Source organism: Botrytis porri (assembly GCF_014898465.1).
Source record: "Botrytis porri strain MUCL 3234 chromosome Unknown BPOR_002, whole genome shotgun sequence".
In the NCBI taxonomy this organism is placed as follows: domain Eukaryota; kingdom Fungi; phylum Ascomycota; class Leotiomycetes; order Helotiales; family Sclerotiniaceae; genus Botrytis; species Botrytis porri.
Window position 1 is genome coordinate 385 of NW_024066076.1, and position 24,797 is coordinate 25,181.

Sequence of the window (24,797 nt, forward strand, 5' to 3'; positions counted from 1 at the left end):
TTTTATCTCATCTTTTTTTCAAGGTTCTCTAGTGGAATTGGAATGGAGTCCGTAATCTCGGTAGTTTGTATGCTTACAATCGATCTTTCCAGTATTCATGATAACGAAGTGGGAACTTGGTACGATGCTGACTGAGGTCTGGGGATAATTTCGTTGGGCAAGTTGATATTGTTTAAGATGATGGGGAGGGATGGTTTTGAAGTCCTTGAATGTCAGTAAATTGGCAGCACCAGATTTTTGCTTGATATCAGGCTCTTAATATCTTGTCTTGAGAGGATCGGGAAAGCTTAGATTGACCTGATATAGAGTTCGAAATATTTAAACTTAGACAAAGTTGTTGCGCACTTGGGTATGTGAATATCATCGAGAAAATCGACAATTCGTTTGCAATAACTGTGCTGTGGAAGAGAGGTGTCCAGAAAGTATGAACACCTCGCGGAAGGAAATCAACCAGGTTGCTAATTATTCGATACTCACCAGACAAGGACCTAGACATGAGAGAGCTAGAGGAGGATATCAAACTGTTTAGTCTATATACTCGATTTCTTTATGACTTCAAAAGCCTCCTTACGTAAACTCAATACTGAAAGAACCTCTTGCCCCGATTGACATATTTCTCATACCCAAGATATTCGCTGTAAGAATTTCACAATTGCATTTAGAAAAGATAAGTCTTTCTGTGTTCATTTAGTATGCAGCATATAAGATTCCTTGGTTAGGGTTCTAGCTAAAAAGGGCCTAGAGCCTGAATACATGCTGTGAACTTGCGAGCGAACCAAAAGAGTGGAATCTAAGGTTCCACGACCTTCTCAAACAATACTTTACCAAATTTCTGAGATGGAACAAGACTCAGATAGTGTCGAGGCAGAACAAATGACAGATGTGGAGTCCAGAACTAACAAAGCCATCCGTTGAACACTCCTCATACCATCCCTTCGTCCTCTTCACTGACACCTAAACTGAGAACTGATTAAAAGTTAGCTTTGGGGAAAAAAAGGTACCTAGGCAAGATTTTCTTACATTGCTTAACATTCGTTCCAGTACCAGTTCTCGCCTTCATCCTCACATTGCTGCTTGAATTTTTCAACGTTGCCACCATAGGGGTCGCAGTAGTATTCGGCCCAGTGAGAACAGTAACAATCGTCCTCCTGAAGATTGTTACAAATCTTGTGGGTGACTTGCCACATCTCATCTACTGATTTGTCGGGATTCTTGCATCTATAGGCGTTGTCTCCGCAGGCGTATGCAGTGGTGGCAGCAAGGAGGAATCCGAAATAAATGAACTTCATGGTGAAAATTGTTGGGAGGGATTTTTTGTTCGATGTTAAGGAGATGGAATGCTTGTGTGAATATTTGTTGAGATTTGAAGATGTGAGAGTTGGATGATGATTGATGGTTGTGATATGATGGTCTAGGAAAGACTATTTATACACAGAGTCCTTTGGCAAAAATGAAGCTCTAGGAGGTAAAATTTACCATGACGTCGTTATTTGCTGGCACTCTCACTCTGGCCGGTTCTGTCTCCAAGACAAGTCGCTGGTAAGACACGATGTGCATGGCGATAATCTTATTTTCTGCTGTTTGCCGATAATTTCAACTACCTCTGTCAAATGAAACTATTAGCAGCAAGTAGGACAGTAGAGCGATTATCGTTTCCATTTGTAGACCCGTGATCATCTATGCATATGCATAGTTAGTCTATGTACCCCACAAAAATGGTTCAGCTAACTACATAACAGCCCCTTGCAGTGCCGATACCTGTCGCATTGTCTCCCATCAGCTACGCCATTCACGTTGACCTACAACCACATCACACATGATATGTCACCAAGATCAAAGTTAGATTACCGAGTCTCCATGTGGATGGGGAAAACCCACACGCCTAACCACTCAAAACCAAAAACCTATCAAAGACACTTGTACTTTAATACTGTATAATATTATGAATAATGGACCAGATACGATAAATTTTACATGTACGTTAAATTGATTATTTCTAAAAGATTATGTTTAATTTTCAATTCGAAATATTCCTGAATTGATTTTGTGAATAACTTTGAAAAGGGAGTACCTTTTGGGTGTGCCATTTTTCTGCCCACATGGAGCGAGTTTAATTCTCTCGATATACGTACAATATTACATGATCGTTAGCTTTCACCGCTCTCGGTAAGCCTGACGGGACATCGCGCTAATTATAAACCTACTTTGTATGACATCGATCTACAGATGGACTGTGGTACACATTACTAAATCAGTAGCCTACTCTATACTATCTCTTACTATATTTCGAAAGCTTTTCCTCATATTGTATCAGCATTATGTCAGTGAATACTTCACCCCGAGAATAATGATGCTGTGAAATGCGGAGTATACTTTGCTTGAGAATGATGTGTTGTGAAACAAACATCGAGATCTCTACGAAGTAACGTTGCATTGAATTTTATTTCAGCTGGTACCGGGAAGATATGTATTCCCAAGAATCGAGATGATAGTGCGTGGTATTATCTCGTATTTCCCATTAGGAAATCGTGCTTTGGTGGACTTGTCTCCCGTTATGTCGATCACCACATCATTTTTGGTGTAATGGAAGACAAGTTATTGCTCGAAGAATGTATACGAAAGTATACATTTAGTGCATGGAAATTTCCGTCCTCATGATGTTCCTTTCCTGCCTATACTCGCTTTCACTTGGATCAACACTCGTCGAAAATGGAATTCCGATTTTTTCCCATCTTCTTTTATTTTGGAATCATTTTTATCGAGGCAAGAGGTCAAAGTTAATAGGAATGTCTTATAGCAAAGCACGTCCATAGTCCCTAAGAATGATAGTAGTTGAATGTCTCTTGATCATCCACATGATAGTCGGAATTGCATTTCGGATTCTTTGATACTCTACGCTTCTAGGGGCTCTGGGACCATAAGATTTCCATCGTCATAAGATAGAGTGATGATCAGATGTGATTATAAATACGGTCAACAAAAAATTGAATGAAGTTCATAAACAATATAAATTCACTTCTTACAAAGCTGATGTTCAAATCAAATGAATGATATCGATTCAAGAATCTTGATACTCAAATATGCATACAACTGAACCTCCATTGTGACCATAAATCTCCCCTCTGGCTGATAGACTCTTATGGAGCTTGGTGAGGAGTTACCTCAAAGTCCATCGCGGGCAATCTACCAAAGCAAAATACAAAAATGCCACTATTTCTGCATCGCAACTTCCATCACTCCATCGAAGAACATAGAAGAATAAGAAGGAAGACAAGTTGTACGACCTATTCTCCCTACAAATCATTAGATTGAAGTCTCAGTCCCTGGTATCCAACTCTCTTGGCTGTATGTTCATGATCGCCTCTGAGTCCATCCCATGCAACTCTCTTAGCTTCTCTTGGTCCTTGATATCTAACTCTTGGAGCCTCAGGTCTAGCGTTCAATGCATCATATCGAACTCTCTTAGGTTCCGCCGACCACTTGCAGAAGTTGATGTTCAACAAAGTTCCATCAGCGACCCACTGACCGCCATCCCAGCCATTGTAGCAACTTTCCACAACTTGAGAAAAGGCAACAACACAGGCTTGTTTGGAACCGAAATTAGCAACCTTGCCAATGTTGGCGGTGTTTCCGCTTCGATCGTTATAGTCGATCCAGTCTCCAACAAGCTTGTTCCAGTTCTCATGACAGTAGTCGTCGGCAAATTTTGATAACTCGTCTTTGTGAACGCACTTTACTTTGTGGGCGCCCTCGGCATGGTTGTAGCATTGGCCTGCTAGGACAGTCGAGGCAAGAGCTAAAACGCTGGAAATTCTCGAAAAATGCATGGTGTAATGTGGGTTTTGTACTGAGCTATAGGAGTCAGTAATTTCTACTTCTCTCAGCTTGCAAGTAAAGGGAAAGTTACTGGTTGGTTTTTGTCTTGAAAGAATTTTGCTTCAATTCCAAAGAAGGATCTGGTTCAAGTATATATGTGTGATGGGGCAAGATTTGATGGAAGATACAGTCATTTGTAGGTTGGTTACTATGTCATGGTGTAGCGGGATGTAACGAAGTATGGAGATATTGATGCAATATCTACTAGCTACATATGCCGGTGTAGCATCCCTGGTCTACCGAGAGAATCAGAAAATTGATCATCTTTCTGCTCCACCATGTGAAGTGATACACTACACAAGCACCCGACAAATGGCAAATTTTGTATTACTTGATTTCTAAAATGCACAGATTGACTAGGCCCTTGCGTTGGGGATGGAAATCTCCATAGCACTCCGCATAAATACGAAATTTTGGAGGAACCAGATGCAAAACCATCCCAGAAAAAGTTAAATGCATGGCATTTTATGGACGTAAAAGAGCTAGTAGTTCAGGTAATGCTCTGTAGTGTAAGCGAGCTAACGAAAACTTTAACACTGTCAGCCAGCCACTCCTCAATGATCTGCACGATATCTCGATATTTGATGAATTTGAGGCTTTATTTTTTAAACTGCGATGCGGCGTCAGGGATCTAGCTAAATGTCAAAATACAGATCTAGCGGCTGACTGACGCTAAATGGATGACTTTAAAGTAGAGGTGTAACTTTTAGAGGCGTCGGAAGGCGCAAATGGCGCCGCCGATATGAAACATACTCGTAAGGTGATTGAAAACTTTAAAAAGACAAGCCGTTTAGTTAACTTGATATAAGTGAGGAAAATCTTGGTACTGCCTGCTCGGATTCATGCTCCACAAAATAATTTCCATACACTTTGAGGCGTACTAAAAACTTTTGGAGCTAAAACTGTAGTATTAGACTGGTCTCACATTGATCTTTAAGCCAGTAAAAAAAATTAGGGTGGTTGGAGGCTTTATCGTTGCCAATGGGAGAGTTGAAAATAACGAAATGTCATCTCACCAGGATGCCAATGCCACTGATTGTGTATAGCTGTGCTATGTGTCCGTGATGTCGTGAAGTTCGAATGAGTTAAATTGAGATGTCGCTCTTCTCAACGTGTGCATTTTCTTCAGCTAAATTAACTACTAAGAATTAAAGTCACACCCCAGCATTACTTTAAAGTCTACCTCAAGAATGAAAACATTGCTCTACTAAAATCGATATTGAAACACACACTTTTCCAAACCTCGATTATATTAAAAGCGGTAAACAATGCCAAGCAGCGAAAACACACTGTACTCACAGGGAGTCAACTTTGGAAGCTTTGTCCAAGAAGGTGTTGATGCTCGAACCGGACAATATACCTCCTCCATCGCCTTGTATGAGGCCCCGGCCAAAGCCCGTAATTGTGCACCATTCAAGCTATCTCTTCGGTTTAGCCCCTTGAACACTGCAAACATTGGCTTCGGCAAGGGTTGGTCATTGAATCTTTCTCAGTACCAGCACATTGCACCACGTAGCCTTATACTCTCTACTGGAGAACACTACCAAGTCTCCAACAGTGGAGGTCTACTTGTCGAGGACCAAAAGCTGAAAAGCTTCAAGTTTCAGCAGAAAGGTTCCGATTTCGAGATTATCCACAAGGATGGAAAAATTGAACTTCTTTCCAACGCTCACAACGTCTATAACACGAATGTCCCTGTCAAAATTTACGCAGCTAATGGGCGCGCATTGACTCTTGTCTGGATTCCAATTAATGGCCAACCAAGACTGAGCAAAGTACAAGATGGCGACGAGATTTTGCTACAGATCAACTATCGAGATCCGCACGTGGAGATTGTTCATTCTCCAGGGGCTGCAAGCCTCTCTACCTTCACTGCAGTAATCAGAGGAGGTCAGCTACAGGAGTTTTGGCTGCCTTTGACAGATGGTGCAAAATGGAAGTTTGCTTACATTGCTTATGGGCCGCTCATTTGTCTGTCCAACATCCGCAGTCCTTTGGGTTTGGTGGAAGAGGTCACATATAATTCATCTGGGTTTAAAGTGCCACCAGGAGGCCCCTATGAGTCCATTCCAGTTGTCAGACAGCACATCATCAAGCCTGGAAACCAACAGCCTGCTATCAAAACGCTCTACGACTACGGCACTAACAACTTCCTCGGGTACGGAGCCGTTGATCATTGGAAATATGGCGAGGACAATCTCTATCGCGTGAGAGACAACTACACATACACTGCTACTGTATCCGTCGATGGTGGTCAAAAGACCAAATATACCTACAACAAATTTCACTTGATCGTTGAGACTAAGCGAGACCTAAATGGAAAGCAGATTACGCAAACTGTTGAATACTATGTCAAACCAAATGTTGCACTAGTGCATCAGCCACCACAGTTCCAACTACCAAAAAGCGTTAAAACAACATACTGTGATTTGGCTAACCCATCGTTGTTTCGGGATGAGATAACTTCTCATGAGTTTGACGAATGGGGCAACCCTACTTCGGACACTCAGATAGATGGCGTCAAGACAACGCGTGCTTATTATCAGCCAAATGGGGAGACCAGTAAATGTCCTGCTGACCCTCATGGTTTTCAACGCTATTTAAAAGAGCAAACTATCACCCCTCCCAAGAAGCCTGGCCAGGCTCCTGTGCGGACTGCACGCCACACCTATAGAGAGCTTCCTACAGCTCAGGGTGCGCCAAACCCCTCCTTTGTTCTACTCCAACAGTCTCAATCTTTCGCGGATAACGGCCCATGTAACTGCAGTATTGACAGGACATATGTTAGCCAGCTAGATGAAAGAGACCATGGCCGTTATAAGCAGCAGACGTCAATGTTGTATGATAAAAGTCCCATGGTGCAATCCTGGACCTACCAGTACGAAGCCGATCGATTTAGTGAGACAACGCAGCTTCAGAGCTTCGATAATTTCCAAGTGAAAAACAAAACGATTTTTTCTATGGCTGAAGGACGAATTATGAGCCATGTAGATGAAGCCGGCATTGAGACTCAATTTACATACGATCAGATTGGTCGACAAATCAATACTACAACTTCTCCAAGCACTGTATATGAAGCAACAGAGATTCATGAATATGCCTTTTTGGGCGATACAGCAGGTTGCAGTCTCACTGTAACTGATGCCAAGGGAGTGAAGACCCGATCTACCACCGACGGTTTGCAGAGAGTTTGCCAAGTAGAGAGGCAAGACGATGACGGAGAATGGAAGCTTGATGCCTACACAGGAACGTTCCGCACTGTACAGGAGCAAAGTTACAACGCACTTGGACAATGCATTAGAATGACGGATATCGACTGGTTAAGGGCTTCGGACGGGCCCAAGAAACAGTCCGCCAGTCATGACTATGAATATGATGACTGGGGATATGTGTGCAAGGTGACTGATAGTAATGGCGTTATTACTTTGGCAGTGACAGATCCAATTGAGCAGACTTACACGGAGGGAATCAAGGCTCAAGGGCAAAAGAAGGCCTCCTTCGAGTCTCAAGATTATCTTATCCAGACAGCACTTTTTAATGCAAATGGTAGCATGTATAGCAACGTTACCTACACCAATGATGGTCTAGGGAGAACAATTCAAGAGAAAGACAGTCTTGACAATACCAGCCAGTACACCTACGATTGCTTCAATCGTGTGAGCCATACAACCTGGCAGGATAATCGTTTCGGAAATACCCGATACGCAGCTCATACTACTGATCCTCTCCCTGAATCTATCCAGGTATCAGGTATTTTTCTTGGCCAACAGCCTTTCGACGGGCTAAGCCGTGCAAAAAGTCGGCAAATAGCTAATCGTCAAACTCTTCTGTCCTATGAAGGTAGCTCGCCTCAGCCTAGCGATATCACGACTCCTAAGAACGACAAGCTTCATTTGGACTATGAGAAAGCTTTGAACTATGCTCTGAAGGATTTGGCAACCAGTGATAATCCGTGCAGTTATCAGTACGACCCGAAAACAGCTGAAGTACGGGAGAGCACAAATCCATACTGTACAGAGGAGTTGGATTATCTGCCATCGGGCTTGTTGAAGTCCGAAAGCATAACTATTGGTCAAGGAATGGAGATGCAGCTTTCGGCTAAGTATTCTTACTCCATGAATGGTAAACTCCAGGACTATACCGATGTTCACGGCCAAGACCAAGTACTAGATTATGATCATTATGGAAGGCTTAAACAGCTATCACAAGGACCAATAACAATCACACTCAAATACGACGACGCGAACCGCCTTGCACAAAGTATCGTACATGATAACAAGAAGGATACGAGTCTAATGACAGTCTTGGATTACGATGATTTTGGGCGTGAGACCAAGCGTACAGTCTTCCAAGGCCCGACTGTGCTTTATGTCTTAAGCCAGGTGAAATATGATACGGAAAACAGAGTCCAAATCCGTGAATTGAAAGACGGTAGTGGAAACACGATCCGACAAGAAAACTTTCAGTATGACAATATGGGCCGATTGTTTGACTATGAAGTTCAAGGAACCGAACTTCCAATTGATGAACATGGACGTAAAGTGCTCCATCAGGAGTACACATTCACGGAAGTTGGTGGTCTGAAGCAGGTCACTACCCACTTCCAAGATGACAGTCAGAACATTGCTCGCTACACATACTCTGATAAAGACCCCTGCCAACTCATTCTTATTTCAAACACGCACCCTGATGAGAAACCACAGGTTAAGCTTGAGTATGATGACAATGGATGTTTGACCCAGGATGAACAGGGCCAGACTCTGGAGTATGACACTTCTGGTACCTTGAAAGCTGTACGCAACGAAGACCAGACGATCTTGTGTCAGTACTACTACGACTCTCATGGCAGATTGCTTACTCAGAAAGTACCTGGCAAACCAGATTATCATCTACATTACCGAGGAGAGATACTAGTTGCTGCTACGAGCGGCGGTGCTAATATTAGCTATGTATCTAGCGGAGACCAACACTGGGGTCAAATACTCCAGGAGAGTAACGAGACATCCACCCAGCTCTGGACTTCCGACAATCACCAATCTGTTCTCGCCTGGCTGGACACAAGTGAGCCCTCTCAAATCTACAACCAAGTCTATACACCATACGGTTTCAGCAACGCCCAGTCTGCTATCGGTTGGAACGGACAGTGGCGAGACCCCGTTACTGGCTGGTATCATCTCGGAAACGGATATCGCGTGTATAATCCCGTCCTGATGCGCTTCCATAGTCCAGACTCTTGGAGTCCATTCACTTCCGGCGATATAAATTCCTACGCCTATTGTTATGGTGATCCAATCAACCGCATCGACCCTTCAGGTCACTTTAGCATATTTGGTATCCAGATCACCTGGCGAAATCTGGCCCAAGCTATAGTCGGGTTTGCACTGAGTGTTCTAGCAGGTATTCTCACGGACGGTGCCTCGGTGGCAATCGAAGTCGGCGTGGATCTGGCTGTTGCTGTTGCATCTGATGTTGGAACTGGTGCTGTATACGACGTTGCCGCAGGGAGAATCCCTGATTTGCAGAGTGTTGGTAGCGATGTTATTTTCGGCGGTATAGGAAATATGGTCAGCAGGGGTCTATCTCGGGGTGCAAATAAGGTTTTCAAGTCAGTTAGTGAGACGCTCGAACAGCTGCTCGCTGGTGCAGAGAAGCTACGCGTGGCAGGCGGTAAACCAGTTATGCCTAGCAAGATTGGCACGGTACACTCCTTTAAACGATTCAAATTACAAGCGGATCAATTTAGCAAATTCGATTCATGGAACAAAATGAGTGCTGCAGAAAAGAAACTTTTCAACAAAGGTCTAATGGAAATGAAGGGTAGAATCAAGGAGATTGAAAATAGAGAGCCCTGGACGTGGATTCAAGCAAAGGATTTGCCAAATGTGGGAGGCAAAAATGGTCCAGCGTCCGAAAAATTTGTCGATTTTCGTAGGTTGGTCCGGGAGGAGAGACTTTCTCCTAGACAGGCCGCCGATCGAGCAGGTGATATGAACTTTACGAAATTCAGAGGGTCGAAACCGCCACAGTACGAGATCAGGGCCTCTCAAGGTGATAGAATCTCGTTTCTGATAGACAAAAAGAGTCGGGAGGTCACTATCCTCCAGGTTGGGGGCCATTCTTGAGACGGTAAAGTCAAACCTCTGCCATGCATGGCATACTCAAAACTCGAATAAACGAACTGTTACAAAATACTGCCTTGGCAGTTCCTCTTCGTAGTATCCTTGTCTACTTAGGCAGCGGGAAAATATAGTTTTGTGTTGAGTTTATTCAAATTTGTCATTCATTGGCTCACCTAAGTTGTAAAATGAAATATTTTTTGGCTTTATATTGTATGTTCTAATTGAGCCCAATATTCAAACAGATATGAGTTTTTGGACGAATTAAAATCGAAACGAGTAAACTCTTGGGTAAAGTTTGAAATTGATGTGCCAAAAAAGCTGAATCGCAATATGTTATATAATAGGAGGACTACCGCGGTAAATTCGTAATGCCGATAGGGGATGTCAAAATTTCGGTCCCGAACTACCATTTAATATTTGGGGCCGTCCCCGAGAGATCCTCTTTCGATAAGATTGCACAAATCATGAGTTGCATAGATCAAATTAGCACCTCTCAAGCTATCTCATGCGTCAGGCTTTCTAGAATGGATATCGAGATAAGGTTTTGAGGTTTGTAAAAGGTGCTAAGTTTATCCTTGGATGCTTACCCTCGATGATTTTGTAATTATGTATATGATCTCGTACAAATTAGTTGCAACGAAAGTGAAATACATAACTAACACCCTCCCACTCTCCATCACCCTCCCATCTTAAATCCCGTTCAAATGAAAAGTCTATATACTCAAATAAAGAAAGAGCTGAAATGTTTTGATAAAAGATCTCAAATTAAGTCATATACATCATAAAGTTCCAATAAGTTTGGAAAGGAATAGACCATTCCTATTCCAAAAGGTATTACTCAAACAAAATCTTCCTAACCTTTTATTTATCAATAATTTTATATCAGCCACCATAAAAAACAGATAAAAAGGAAATATTAAAAAACGTCAAAGAGAAAAAGGTATTAAGAAATACTAAAGAAATAAGCTTTATATAAATAAAATCATAGTCTTAATACTTTTGAATAAACCTATTAATAAAAATAACCCTAATAGACTACTTAATAATTGTTTTAAAGATACCAACAAACATTCTAGGTTGAATAGGTTTATTATCGAAAATATAATTCTTGCGTAATAATAGTAGGAATTTGATATTTACATTGTTAGCAGATTAATAAATGGATTTCCAATTCGCTGTGTAACCATCATAAAGAGAGACCGCAGCGACTCCTGAGATAAAAGATTGGGTAACAGTGGAATGAAAATGTAGAACGCAGGAGCTTGTGGAAAATCCAAAGCGTGAAATCATCATCCCTTGCTCACTTGTTATCTACTTATTCAACCCTATCCACCCGCCTTATTTTCATATCGAACTCATTAATAACACCACTCTATATCACAATTCTCGACTCATTTACCTCATTCATCTAACTTGATACCGAGAACTGACACTTATAAGTCAACTACCCCACTTTCCGACCACCCCCTCTTTTCGACCACCCCCTCTTTTCGACCACCCCCTCTTTTCGACCACCCCCTCTTTTCGACCACCTCAAAAACCACACCACTTTGAGTAATTATAAAATTTACACTTTAAATATTTTAGAGGTAATTTTCCAGAATATAATAATAATAATAATATTCTAATAATAATGGAAGACTTAGTCACTTTAGCTTAAAGAACGAATCGAATATAATATAAGAGTTGAATTGAAGATAAATTATAAGAAAGAGCTTAATTAAGCTGAATTTACTTGCTTTTTCCTAGGTTTTCTTTAAAGAATATTCTAGATTTATATAATTTATAATGAAATTCTAATAGTTTTTATACTTATAAATAAGATTGATTTGAATTAAATCTTATAGAATTATTTTATATTATAAAAGAAAAATACAATTAATCAATTTAGTTAATTTATTAACAATCTTCCATATAATTCCATTTCATTTTATTTCATTATAAATTAATTTGATAAGAGATATAGCTATATTATAATATAATAATATAATTTTATAATATAAAATCATATTATACTTATATTATTAATATATATATAACTTGATTAGTAAGATATTAATAAGTGATTTAGTATACTTATTATAGAATCTCACACGTATCACTACTGAAAAGACTAATGCGGAATATCAAACATTATATCAACTCAATCATAACAATATCATCAGCTTTGATGACGGTGGATGGAAAGAAATTGATACCCATGTTACTCTAATTGATCACACATCAGGAATGTGTGAGCTATATATTTCAAAAACTCCATTATTTGTAACTACTAAAGCAGCGATATCGCAACTTCAATGGAATACAAGAGACGCACATAGGATATACAAAGATGTAGGTTGAGTCAAAAAGCTATAAGATGTTTCGTACTGACTGGTAAAGATTTTGAGCGTACTCGGATTTTTGGCTAAGAATGAGCTTGCTTTAAGCGAATTCACAAGTAGTGATGTATTAATTACGGGAGAAGGATTCAAACTCAATGAGTTCTATAATTAATGCTACTACTTGAGATTATATTGAGAAATTTCTAGCAAATATTCACCTATGGGGAACTATAAAGGAAAGATCCGAAGCAAAAAAATATCTTAAGCTCATTGGTGATATATTAATAGAGGGTAAAGAAAAGGGTTCCTTTAATAAAGAAGAGAGCGACGAATGGTCCAATTTTTACAATGTTACACAGACGGAAATCACTTTCAGCGCATATTGCAATGATTTACCTAAATTGCTCTCAACACACTGGAAAAATATTGGAGACGGGCGTAACACGACATCTACCAATGACAGACTACACGGAATCGTTTTCCTAGTCATCCAGAGGCAAAAAAGTACTTTCCAATTGGCAGAATGAGGCATTACTATACATTTTGATTTTATTTTTGCAAATTAAGATTCGTATTATTTATAATAAAAAAGGCATCTGCAATATTAGCCCGTCGTATATAGTGGTGATTTAAATATTCGTTATGTATAAAATATTCACATTCATATGTATACACTTGGTTTTCTAATTAGCATTCAAAACATAATTCTGTAACCTTATAAAACTTTTGTTGAAATCATTGATGAACTTAATTACTTTCTATTACAAGATAATTATTATATTTGTAAAATCGAAGCTATATTAACGAAGTTCTGTTACTGTACATCAAGTAACTATACCTCAATAAAATAAAATAAAATACACTCTCTATATTCTTCCCTAGCGGAATCTGAAGATAGTTTCTGAATTGGGGTTATCCCTGCCATCAAATCATTGATCCGTAGTCAGCAATGCTGGTAACACATGCTAAGTAGAGTTGTCTTAGGTTTGATTCTATCTCTAAGCTAGTAAGCCTAGAAGACTAACTTTGCTTGAGCTCCCCTGATTGCTGTAGAAACTTAGTCCTGTATTAAACCATACTTCTAGCCATCTGATCAGTTTGCTGGGCTGTATCAGGTCTAAGTTATATAACTTTATTAATGTTTTTTTTTTGACTTTTTGAAGTTAGACAAGCAGAGACTGAGAATAACCCCGAGGTAAAAGAAGTGGTGTAATTCCATGTCACTAATCAAATAAATACGTGACTACGGGGCCATAGGCTCAAGGATACGATGCATCGCGACACAATAGATCGAAAGGATGAGCGATAGTATCGGCTATTTAGATTAGCTTATGCTAATTATTGCCAGGGAAAAGGCTCAGGGAAAGGCTTTGCTAACAGGTATAGAAGAACTTCCATATCTTTGTTTTTGTGTTCTACAACTTGAGATGCCATAGTATTAAGTTCATTACCCCTCATTTCGGCCACCTCGAAATCTACACCTCCGGAAGCAACCTATCTTCTTAAAATCTCAATAACTCTACAACCCTTCAATCAATTAATCTGAAATTTTGAAGACTTATTAATTAGATTGTGATGAGGTCATATACCGAAGACGATATTGCAATGGCACTTAGAGCGATCGTGAATGATCAATCAATACGAAAAGCTGCTTTGGATTATGGTATACCAAGAGCTACTCTTCAAGATCGTATAAATGGAGGTTTATCGCATCGATTGAGTACTCAAAACCAGCAAAAGATAGCTCCAATTCAGGAGAAACAGCTAGCAAGTTGGATATTGATACAAGAAGCATTGGGAGTTAGCCCAACACACCGACAAATAAGAGAGATTGGCGAGATTCTCCTTATTCAACGAGAGGAGGATCCAACACTTGGAAAGCGATGGATACGAAATTTTATTCGTAGGAATCCAGAGATTAGAACCAAATATCAGACTAGAATCGATTCAGCACGAGTTACAGGTACTACTACTGATACATTAAAGGAGTGGTTTAAAAAGCTCGATCTCCCCGATATCAAGCATATTAAGCCAGAAAATAGGTGGAATATGGACGAAGCTGGTATTATGGAGGGTCAGGGTCTAAATGGGCTAGTAGTAGGAAGTTCTTAGCAAAAAGCTATTCAAAAAAAGCAACCTAGTTCAAAACTATAGATCTCTTTCATTGAATACATTTCAGTTATTAGAAGAGCTTTCGATTTATTAGTTATTTTCAAAGAAAAGAATATTTAACAGTAATGGTTCCTTACAAATCTCTTTTTGTATGATGAATGGAGCTTTACCGCCACAAAGAATGAATATATAGCCAATGAAACAGCTCTAGAGTGATTAAAAAAGGTATTTATCCCCTCTCTGCAATACTAGTAGTCCCTGATGATCCTCGATTACTTATCTTAAACAGGCATGGAAGTTATGAAACCACTTTACTTATAAAGCTCTACTTTGAAAATAATATATATCTCTTATTCTTATTACTATATACATTACATGTTCTACAGCCTTTTGATTTATTAATATTTTTAAGCTTAAAAAACGTATATCAATATATACTTAATAAATTAAGTATATTATTATTTGATTCTACATTAGTTAAAAAGTATTCTTTCCTTTCTTACTATCAAGAAGCTTGAAAAGAAGTATTATTAGCAAAAAATATCAAATCAGGATGAAGAGCTAGTGGTTTATGGTCTAAGAATATAGCTAAACCTCTTATAAGTCGACTTTTGCTTGAAAATAGTAATAAAGAGATACTACTATTTAATCCTACTTTAGATAATAATTTAATATTAACTTGGAATATAAATTCATCTTTTGTTGAATGGAAACCCCCTCAAAAAGCATCTAACATTCGAAAATATACATATATTATGACCTAGAAGAAAGATATCGATCTTACCATATGGCGCTTACTTTTTCATAAGATTTCGAAAGGTTTTAATGCTAAAGATTATAAACTTATGCAATCAAAGAATCAAGTGAAGCAATTAAAACACAAATTGGAATCTATTATTCCCAAGAAAAGGAAAGCAGTAAAGACTAGTCCAAATTCGAAGTTTATAGGGATCAAAGCTATTAGGAAAGCACAACTTGATGTAGGAGATCGTGAAATTGATATAGATGAATCTTCAAGTAAGTTCAGTGCCCTACTTTTGGGCCACCCCTCTTTTGGGCCACCCTTTACACCAAAACTAGCCATTTTGATATATTTGTCAGAAATAAACAGCAAGTTACGCATATAGAGTAGTATATTGAATATATGGTTAAAGTCTATATATCCGGAAGGCCCGGATAGAGGAGTTTTATAGTGGTGTGCACGTGCCACACACGTGCTACACATGTGATTTCCAACAATATTAATATCTTTTTTAAAACTAAATATGTTTTAATAAAACTTTATATAAATAATCTTTATATAGATATTAATCAGTTTTAAAAGTTTTAGATTTTTTATAATTCTTTTGATTGAAATTCAAAAGATTGAAATATTGATTTTCGAATTTGTATGGGAATTACATATAAATTTGAAATCTTATTAAAAACAATAATAACTTTTCAACAAAAATTACTAAAAATAAATTATAAAATTTCATAAAAGTTTTTAGATATTTGTGATAATAAAGCTCGAAAAAAATATATATAAAAAATAAGTGGATATCGATTTATAAAGAAATCATTGATTTCTAATCCCTGTAAATTTTAAAATTTCAAATAAAATCTTAATATAAAATAATAAAAATTCGAAGCTTAGATTTTTATATATAATTATATAAAATGATATAATAAAATTTTATAGTTTATTTTTAATAATTTTTCTTGAAAAGTTATTAATATTTTTATCAAAATTTCGAATTTGTATGTGATTATTATGGGGCAGGTAGGTGGGAACAGGGTTCTAATAACTTCAAATTAAATAATAAGATATAACTCAAAGAGCTACAATTACTAAAAATCTGAAAATCTCAGAATTAGCTTATATTTATATAAAGTATCTATAATTTAAATTTCAATCAATAATATTGATAAATAAAGAAATTAAAAATCGTGATTTTTATTGTTTTTGGTGCGAAAAAGTGGCCCAAAAGAGAAGTGGCCTAAAAGAAAGATGGCCTAAAAGAAAGATGGCCTAAAAGTAGGGCACTGAACTTAGTAAGTCGGGTACCCCACTTTCGAACCATCCCTCTTTTAAGCCACCTTAAAAAAGCTTACTATAGAAAACAACCTCCCACTTTAAATCTTTAATAACTTTACAATTTTTGAATCAATTGATTTAAAATTTTAATATATTATTATTTATATTATGTCTAAGATATATATCGAAATTGATATTAATTCAACTTTATATGTAGTAATAAATAAATGTTCAATTCAATAATCTATTTCGAATTATAGAATTTTAAGGGTTATTTTTCAAAATTGTATAAGTAGTTACTTATTTTATAATAAAGATATATAATATATATAAAAGATAGCCTTAATATAAAAAAAACAATCAATAAATTAAATATTAGTTTAAGAGTCTTTAAATATTAGTTTTATATATTAATAAATTTGTGAAATTAGGGAGCACCTTTTTAATATTAAGGAAAGTAATTTTATACTTAAAAAACAATGAATATAAAACTTTCTTTAAAGGAATTTAGAAATTAGAATTAAAAAACAAGTTAAGATTAATGTAATATATATTAAAAATATAATTATCGATATTATTAATTAATTATTTTTAAAGTTGGATTTACTTTTAATTTATTATATTAAGCTTCAATATTATTATAATATAAATGAAGTAGGTATATAAAAAGACTAGAGATTAAATGAACTAGTTCTAGGAAGCTCAGAACATTTTTTTATTTAGAAAAAGGAGTTTGGTTTTAAAACTTAATTATTATTTATAGAGTATATTTTAATTGTGGAAAGAGTCTTTAATTCTTTTATTATATTGAAGGGGAAATCAGTATAATAATAATGATTTCCGGCTGATTTGAAACCTTATAAAAGGTGGTATTTCATTACTATAAATAATAAGTGGACTATAAATAATACTGCTCTAGAATAGCTTAAAAAGGTCTTTATATCTCAAACAGCCTCTCCTTCATTGGATGAGCTAAGACTCCTTATATTAAATAAGTATAAAAGTTATAAAACTATTAAATTTATGTATAAATACTTTAAGTATAATATATACTTCTTATTCCTTTCATTATATACATTATACATCCTACAACCTTTTAATTTATTTGTTTTCTTACTTCTCAAAAGAGTATATAGGCACTACCTTAATAAATTAGCCTTTTTATTGGATTCTAGAATAATTGAAAAGACTAATTTTCTTATGTACTATCAAAAAGCACGATTAAATAGTTTAACAAAGTATAATATATTAGCTGGATGAAAAGCTATAGGTTTATAGTCTTTAAATCGTACTAAGTCTATTATATTCAGATTATTATTTGAAAGTAATAATAAAGAAGTTACAAATCAGAATTTACTTTCTAATAATAATTCTATGTATCAATAAAATAAGGAATTTGTAATTTCAACTTTTAAAATGCCTTAAAAAGTTAGTAATTTAAGATTATATATATATATATTCCTTTAGAGTGAAGAAATTGATCTTTATATTCACCATTAGCTTTTTAGGAAGATTATTAAGGGATTCAATATTAAGGATTATGAAATTCTATAATTTGGGTATTGAATAAAGCAATTAGAGCATTAATCAAAGTAAATTGTTCCTAAAAAGAAACACAAGATGAAAACTAATCCAAATTTAAAGTTTTCTAAGATTAAAGAGATTAAGAAAATGCAAATTGAAGCAAAAAACTATGAAATTGATATGAAAGATATTAATAATAATGATGAAAATATATCCTCAAATATTTATTATAATACCAAATAATTGTTAAATAATTAATATTTTAATATTATATAATGTAAATTTTTAAAGTGGCCCAAAAGAGGGGTGGCCCGAAAGTGGGGTACCCGACTTATAGAAAGCGATTCTACAGGTGATTGTATAGAAGTTGAATGATGGTGGAGTTATTGAGGTTTAAAATCTATGTATTGTTTTTTTTGAGGTGGCCGAGATGTGGGTAATGGACTTAGTTTGTTGAATCTAGTTCGTTCATTATGCCTTGAACACAAGCGTTATAGATGAGCATTTGAGTCTATATACACCATGTTTCTTAGTGTAAAAATATCACATTTTGCCTTATTTAGTTCATCAACAAAACAAGCTTAACACCGAATTTGTTAACTCTTAGTTAATAGAATGTTTATTCTGTAACCCTGTCACGGGGTTGGCACTAGCTCATTCTGATCACCTGTCCTGCTATATATGTGAGAGCAAGGTAGAACTTCTAATTCTACCTCCTAGTCTTTTGGGCGTTTAGCTCAGTGGTATAGCTTCTGAATGCTCCCAGAAGTGACCCCGTGACAAACCCATCGATTTAAACTTTATTCTAATCGGGGTTAATTTGATGAAGTTATTGTAAACTCAAGTAAACCATTAACTCTTGAAATGAAAAGATGCCACCATATACACAGATAGGTGCAATAACCCATCAAGAATAGTACCCATAATGGCCACATAGTATTCTGTCGTCACTTACATGGGAGCCTAGGTCTAGGGGGCGTAGTGTTGTTTTGAGCAAAAAAGGAGTTGATCGGAGATAGCTTGTGTGAAGCTATCTCAATTATCAATCTGGCCTAGCGCAATGATTTGATCATGTTGACTGGCTCTGCTGAAAATCAGTATCATTTCATCAATATTATGATATGTACGAATATCTCTAAAGCTGAACTTCAGGTTTCTCAAAACATTATTTTCATGAGAAGGGCCATTCATTTACGTATATTCAAAGTAGTAACTTATATATATATATAGGCGTTCTTCACTTTTAGATTTCAAGTTAAATATAATCGATGGTCCTATACAGTGGGCTTCGATTCCGGTGTCCTCTTTGTACACTCTCTTGAGTTTTATATACGCCACACTTCGTCAGCACTAGAATGATTCTAGTTAGTTGTTTCTGTGCCATCATTGACAGCCTCAGGTTATAGACTGCCGCTCTTAGTCTTACATACTTCTATAGTCAAGTAGCAGGGATATATGGTAGCAATGCCAGCTGATAGTGTTTTCTCATTACAGTACTTTTGAATATTCGGAGTTACTATATTGTAGGAAGACTTCTATAAGTAATTCCTACAAAGTGATCACCTTAGCTGCCTCTGGCTTGTTCTATTTATTTCTTCAAATAGGATAGTAGTTGTGTTTAGATGCACTAAGATCTGGTACCTGATAATTTTGGAAGATATTAGAAACTGAGTGGCAATTTAACTTATTTTAAACAGAACAACTCCCCTAAGACTCTCTGTGAAACAAAGATAAAATGAAAAAGCGATATAATAAGAAGATACTAAAAGGAAAATAATGATTAAAACGCTATAATCTATATACAGTATATTACGGAAACTTTGACGTATGCGCAAATTCAAAAAATGAAATTCTCCTAGAACTTTGCTCTAGAACAACAAATCCACGATAAATAGCAACAACCATTATACAATACTCAGAAGGTAGCCAGAGAATATTTACACCACCTTCTATGACCCAATTATTTGATAAAACTAGAGTATGTGGTAGCATTAGATTATCTGATTCGGACACTACCTGTATACCATCAAGCGAGAAGGCGATTGAGCTAACCTCGCTGATATAGCCCTTAAGTGTTGGAAGAATCTGCTCTCCTATTGTTATATCCCAGACCCGCATTGTGTTATCGTAAGATCCAGATATTATTTGTTTACCATCGGATAAAAAGGCGACTGAGTAGACCTCGCTAGTATGGCCCTCGTTGGAAGAATCTGCTCTCCTCTTGCTATATCCCAGACTCGTACTGTATTATCATTAGATCCAGATACTACCTGCTTGCTATCAGGCGAGAAAGCGACTGAGCTTACTCAGTCTTTATGACCCTCGAGTATTGGAAGAACCTGCTCTCCTGTTGCTATATCCCAGATCTGTAGTGTGTTATCCGAAGATCCGGATATTATCTGCTTGCTATTAGGCGAGAAAGCAACTGAGCTGATCGAATTAGTATGGCCCTCGAGCGTTTGTAACATAGTGTTCCAATATGGTTCTACTATTTATCAGCTTTTGCTGAATCCAAGAAGGAATGCACTACTCGAATGTTTTTTGAACAATACTCTTTTCTGGGGTAAAGATAAGGGCCGAGCAGTAAGATTGAAGAGGCGTCTGCTCAATAACTAATCGGTTGTATAGAATAAACCTCTTTATATTATTCACAAATGCATATAGATTGGGACTTTTATTAACCTTACTAAATTAGCTAGAGTTTTCTAATTATATTTTAAATTGTTGTTTAAAATTATACAGAAACTTATTTGTATTTAGTCCTCAGGCTTTCTAATTATTACTATATTATTTATAAAGCTTCTCATTAGATTTAATACTTCGAACCAATAAAGGAAACTTTGACATAAAAACTTATAAACTAAGCTATTATCTTTAAGGTTATTATTAGAATTTCCTTTAATATTTGAGTCTAATCGATAGTTCATTTAATAGAGATAAGAGTATTGTACTGTGGCTAGTAGATCTGGATTAGGCTGCTTGATTTGATCGATAGATATTCCCGGAGTGTGTAGACTATAAATATCACGCTGTAGTACACTAGACATAACTTATATCGATCTCGAGAAGATTGTATAGTTCACTTTTTCTTTACCAAAAGGAAACACCCTGTTCAATACTTGTCCGAGTAAAAAGAGTTCTTAGCAGACTGATAAACAAAGAAGATAGTACATTCCTGAAGTATTAAAAAGGAACCACAAAGACCTATAATCTTTGATAAAGCTTTATAATCGCTAGCAACTTTATTAAATATATTTATAAAAGCTATCAATTCGTTTAATATAACGGGTTAATATATAGTCAAAACAATAACTAGTATATTTTTATAAAGCTTAGTATCTTTTAAATCTATAATTTAATTTAATATTTGCTGGTAGAAGGTATTAAATTCAAACAGAAATAATATTACTTTCTATAAAACTTTTTATTTCGAAACATTTAATAATTCTTAGCAAATTAAAGCTACTTAAAAAAAGTATTGTTTATATTTAATATTAAATATTATTGGATAGCTTCTTATATATTATTATAATATTTGTTTTACTTTACTAGCCATTCTATTTTGAACTGAATAAATATTATAACAATAACAAAAATGGATTTTTTATTAAGCTTAAAACAAAGCCTTAGCTTTTATATTACAATATTAAAGGTCCTTTTAATATTTGGTTAATTATAACTAAAAACAATCTATTTAATATAAAAATATATTAACAAAGTTTACACAATAATGTTTAATAACTTTAACAAATCTATTACACATTTGTTAAGCATATCAATAATTAAGTACACACAATCTAAGCTGAGATCTTACAACATATTAGTAATGATCTCGAAGCTAATATTTTATTAATAATTTATTAATATTATTTAATATTCATCTTTTAAAATATAATTACTTTTTTAACATATATTATAGAATCCTATAAATTATAAAATTTAAGTTTTATAACGTAACGTATGGGGAACTCGGACATATGGGGAACTCGGACACTTTTTCAATTATTCTACACGCGATCTTGTTCTACGAGCCACACAATCCTCCAATTCCAATTCCGAATCACTTGAACTATTCTCTAGCTCTTCTTCTTCAATATCTTCTTCTGATTCTTCAATTAGGCGTTTGCGTGGCCGTCCTCGTGGCTTTTTCTCCTTCGGTTTTTCCTCCGCCTCACGTACCATTTTCAATACTTCCTTAGTACTAAAGACAAATTGACCTTGTAATTTGACTCTTTTGCCTTTAGTTCTTTTCTTTCGAGTCTCAATTACCTCCTGAGCATCAGAGAGCTGTTTCCGAAGTAGGGCTATCTCAGCATTTTGAGATTCTACAAGCCTAGTCATTCTCTTGGCATATCGACGAGTTGGCGATGCAGGAGAACCACTGCTTGCTAGAGCTGTATTAAAGATCTGATTTGCTTGCCTTAGTTCTGTTCCATCTGGAGGAGAACTCCTGAGTATAGACAAGTCTAGGTCTTGATTGGGGGTTCTCATTTGTGGAGTAGAAGGTTGCTGGGAGGAGTTAAATGGTAATGAATCGAGTACTTTTCGTGGGGCAAAAGGTACTAAACCAGCTCCTCTCCAGCCAGCTTTAATATTAGAAGAATTCAATGCTTTTTTTCTAATATTTTGAAAGAGTTCTACCCATTCAGCTCTTTGGATTCGCTTTACACCAGCTCGAGAATATCGATCGACCTCTAAAGCATGATATCGTTTCATTGGCCCATACACCGCAATATCAAGTGGCTGAAGCAAGTGAGAGCAATGAGGAGGTAATATAAGTAAATCAATATCATTATCTATACAGAAAGCAATAAAGCTACCTGTAATATGGCTTGAATGGCCATCCATGATCAAAAGTCGAGGTCGGTCACCTGACACTTTCTTGGATTCTGGTTCGAAAACCCTTTTTAACCATTCTAATCCATGGCTATTTGAGGTCCATCCATTTGTACTAGTAGAGAACTGCCAGCTTTGAGGTGTGTCCTTTGGAATCCATGCAGAATTCGTATTCTGAGCCTTGAAAATGACCATAGGTGATAGAGCATTTCCAGCTGCATTGACACATTCAAATGCAGTTATCCATTCTTGCTTGCCAGCTGTAACTTTCCAATTCGATTTCTGAGTAGAATCGACTATAATGCGCGTACTTTGAGTACTTCCAACTCCAAATCCGGTTTCATCCATATTATACATATCATCTAATTCATACTTTCGCTCAATGAGACGCGTGCGAAACGCGTCAAACCAAGCCTGAATATTCTCCGGAGTTGCTTCTTTAGCCCGATTAGACTCTAATTGACGTGAATAGCATGTTTTAAGTTCTGGATGTCGTTTTTGGAATCTATAGATCCATTCGTGGCCTATAGGTGGAATTTCTGTCGAGGTAGGATTTCGAGATGACGCGACCCGAACGCGTCGAAGACGAATTTCGTCGGCCATTTCCTTCACCAACATAGGTGTAGCAGGGAATCCAGTGATGGTAAGTCGTGAAATCCATCGTACAAGAGTATTTTCTTCTGCGTTTGAAAGAATTTGAGCCATTTCGTGGGTTTGGGAACGTGTTTTCTTCCCAGCCAGCCTATCAGCTAGGGTAGACTTAGGGACTTCAAAATGCTCTGCAGCCTTTCTAATTGATTTAAATTCTTTCAATTGAAGTGAAATTATAGCCTTTTGAAGCTTCTCTTCAATTTGAGCAGATGTAGAAGGTGATTGGGTATGCATAATAAAAGTTATTGCGGTTTCAAGTTGGTGATGGGCTAAAAGTGTCCGAGTTCCCCATATGTCCGAGTTCCCCATACGTTACGTTATTAATCTTTATATTAATCTATATACTAATTTTTATACTAATTTTTCAATATAAAACTTTTAGTATTTTTATTAATATTTTTATATATTTTATATTAATATTCTTATATATTTCTTATAAGTAATTTTATCAATATTGTTATAATATTCTTATTAATATCCTTATTAATAGTATTCTTAATATTCTTATTAATAGTATTCTTATTAATATTGAATTTTCAATTATATAATTAAATTATTCTATATCTCTTTTTATTAAGTTATTATTTCTTATATCCTTTTAAATTCAAGCTTTTTCAAAACAAATATAAAATAATAATTCGAAAGATAATTTAAATCTGTTTTCGAAATTTGATATATAAATGAAAATAAACTTTAGATTATTAAAAAGTTTTATTTAATTTATTACTTTTTATTAAATCGAAGATAATAATCAAATTTACTTATTTCATAAATTATTATCCTTTTGTTTTCGAAAATTATTATAATTTTTCTTCAACTTTATTAACCTTAAGCTTTAGGGTTAGTAATCTAGATCAATTAATACTAAAGATATTAAAAATCTGTTTTTGTATATAAATAATTCAATTGAATTTCTATTCAATTTTTTTTTAATTTCTGAAAAGCTTAAAATTGAAGGGTAGAGAAAAAGTAATCAAATAACAACTTTTTATTTAGGTTATTATTTTCCTTAAGGTTGTGATTATTACTTTTTTGTTTTCGAAAATTATTATAACTTTTCTTCAATCTTATTAATTTTAAGCTTTAAGGTTAATAATAAAAATCAATCAATACTAAAGATATCAAAAATCTGTTTTTATATATAAATAATTTAATTGAATTTCTATTCATTTCTTTTTTCAAATTTCTGAAAAGCCTAAAATTGAAGGATAAAGAAGTAATGATCAAATAACAACTTTTTATTTGAATTACTACCTCCCTTAAGATTGTAATCATTATTCTCTTATTTTTGAAAATTATCATAGCTTTTTTTCAATCTTATTAACCTTAAGCTTTAAG

The 24,797-nt window shown here is 35.6% G+C and overlaps 5 protein-coding genes across 5 annotated transcripts; 2 read left to right on the forward strand and 3 right to left on the reverse strand.

The window, feature by feature from the left end:
* Positions 1 to 581: 581 nt before the first annotated feature.
* EAF01_001109 (uncharacterized protein) lies at positions 582 to 1,289 on the reverse strand (the record flags this gene model as incomplete). Its single annotated transcript, XM_038909359.1, has 2 exons — positions 582 to 966; positions 1,021 to 1,289. One exon carries the CDS (start codon positions 1,287 to 1,289, stop codon positions 1,026 to 1,028), a length of 264 nt encoding a protein of 87 aa, XP_038774171.1. The 3' UTR covers positions 582 to 966; positions 1,021 to 1,025.
* A 2,004-nt stretch (positions 1,290 to 3,293) lies between these two features.
* On the reverse strand, positions 3,294 to 3,827 carry EAF01_001110 (uncharacterized protein; the record flags this gene model as incomplete). Its single annotated transcript, XM_038909360.1, has 1 exon — positions 3,294 to 3,827. One exon carries the CDS (start codon positions 3,825 to 3,827, stop codon positions 3,294 to 3,296), a length of 534 nt encoding a protein of 177 aa, XP_038774172.1.
* A 1,317-nt stretch (positions 3,828 to 5,144) lies between these two features.
* Positions 5,145 to 9,998, forward strand: EAF01_001111 (uncharacterized protein; the record flags this gene model as incomplete). The annotated part of the gene is made up of 1 exon (XM_038909361.1): positions 5,145 to 9,998. The coding sequence occupies one exon, from the start codon at positions 5,145 to 5,147 to the stop codon at positions 9,996 to 9,998; it is 4,854 nt and encodes a 1,617-aa protein (XP_038774173.1).
* A 3,896-nt stretch (positions 9,999 to 13,894) lies between these two features.
* Positions 13,895 to 14,431, forward strand: EAF01_001112 (uncharacterized protein; the record flags this gene model as incomplete). The annotated part of the gene is made up of 1 exon (XM_038909362.1): positions 13,895 to 14,431. The coding sequence occupies one exon, from the start codon at positions 13,895 to 13,897 to the stop codon at positions 14,429 to 14,431; it is 537 nt and encodes a 178-aa protein (XP_038774174.1).
* Positions 14,432 to 19,781: 5,350 nt separating this feature from the next.
* EAF01_001113 (uncharacterized protein) lies at positions 19,782 to 20,440 on the reverse strand (the record flags this gene model as incomplete). Its single annotated transcript, XM_038909363.1, has 3 exons — positions 19,782 to 20,214; positions 20,243 to 20,268; positions 20,312 to 20,440. The coding sequence occupies 3 exons, from the start codon at positions 20,438 to 20,440 to the stop codon at positions 19,782 to 19,784; spliced, it is 588 nt and encodes a 195-aa protein (XP_038774175.1).
* Between the last annotated feature and the right edge of the window lie 4,357 nt (positions 20,441 to 24,797).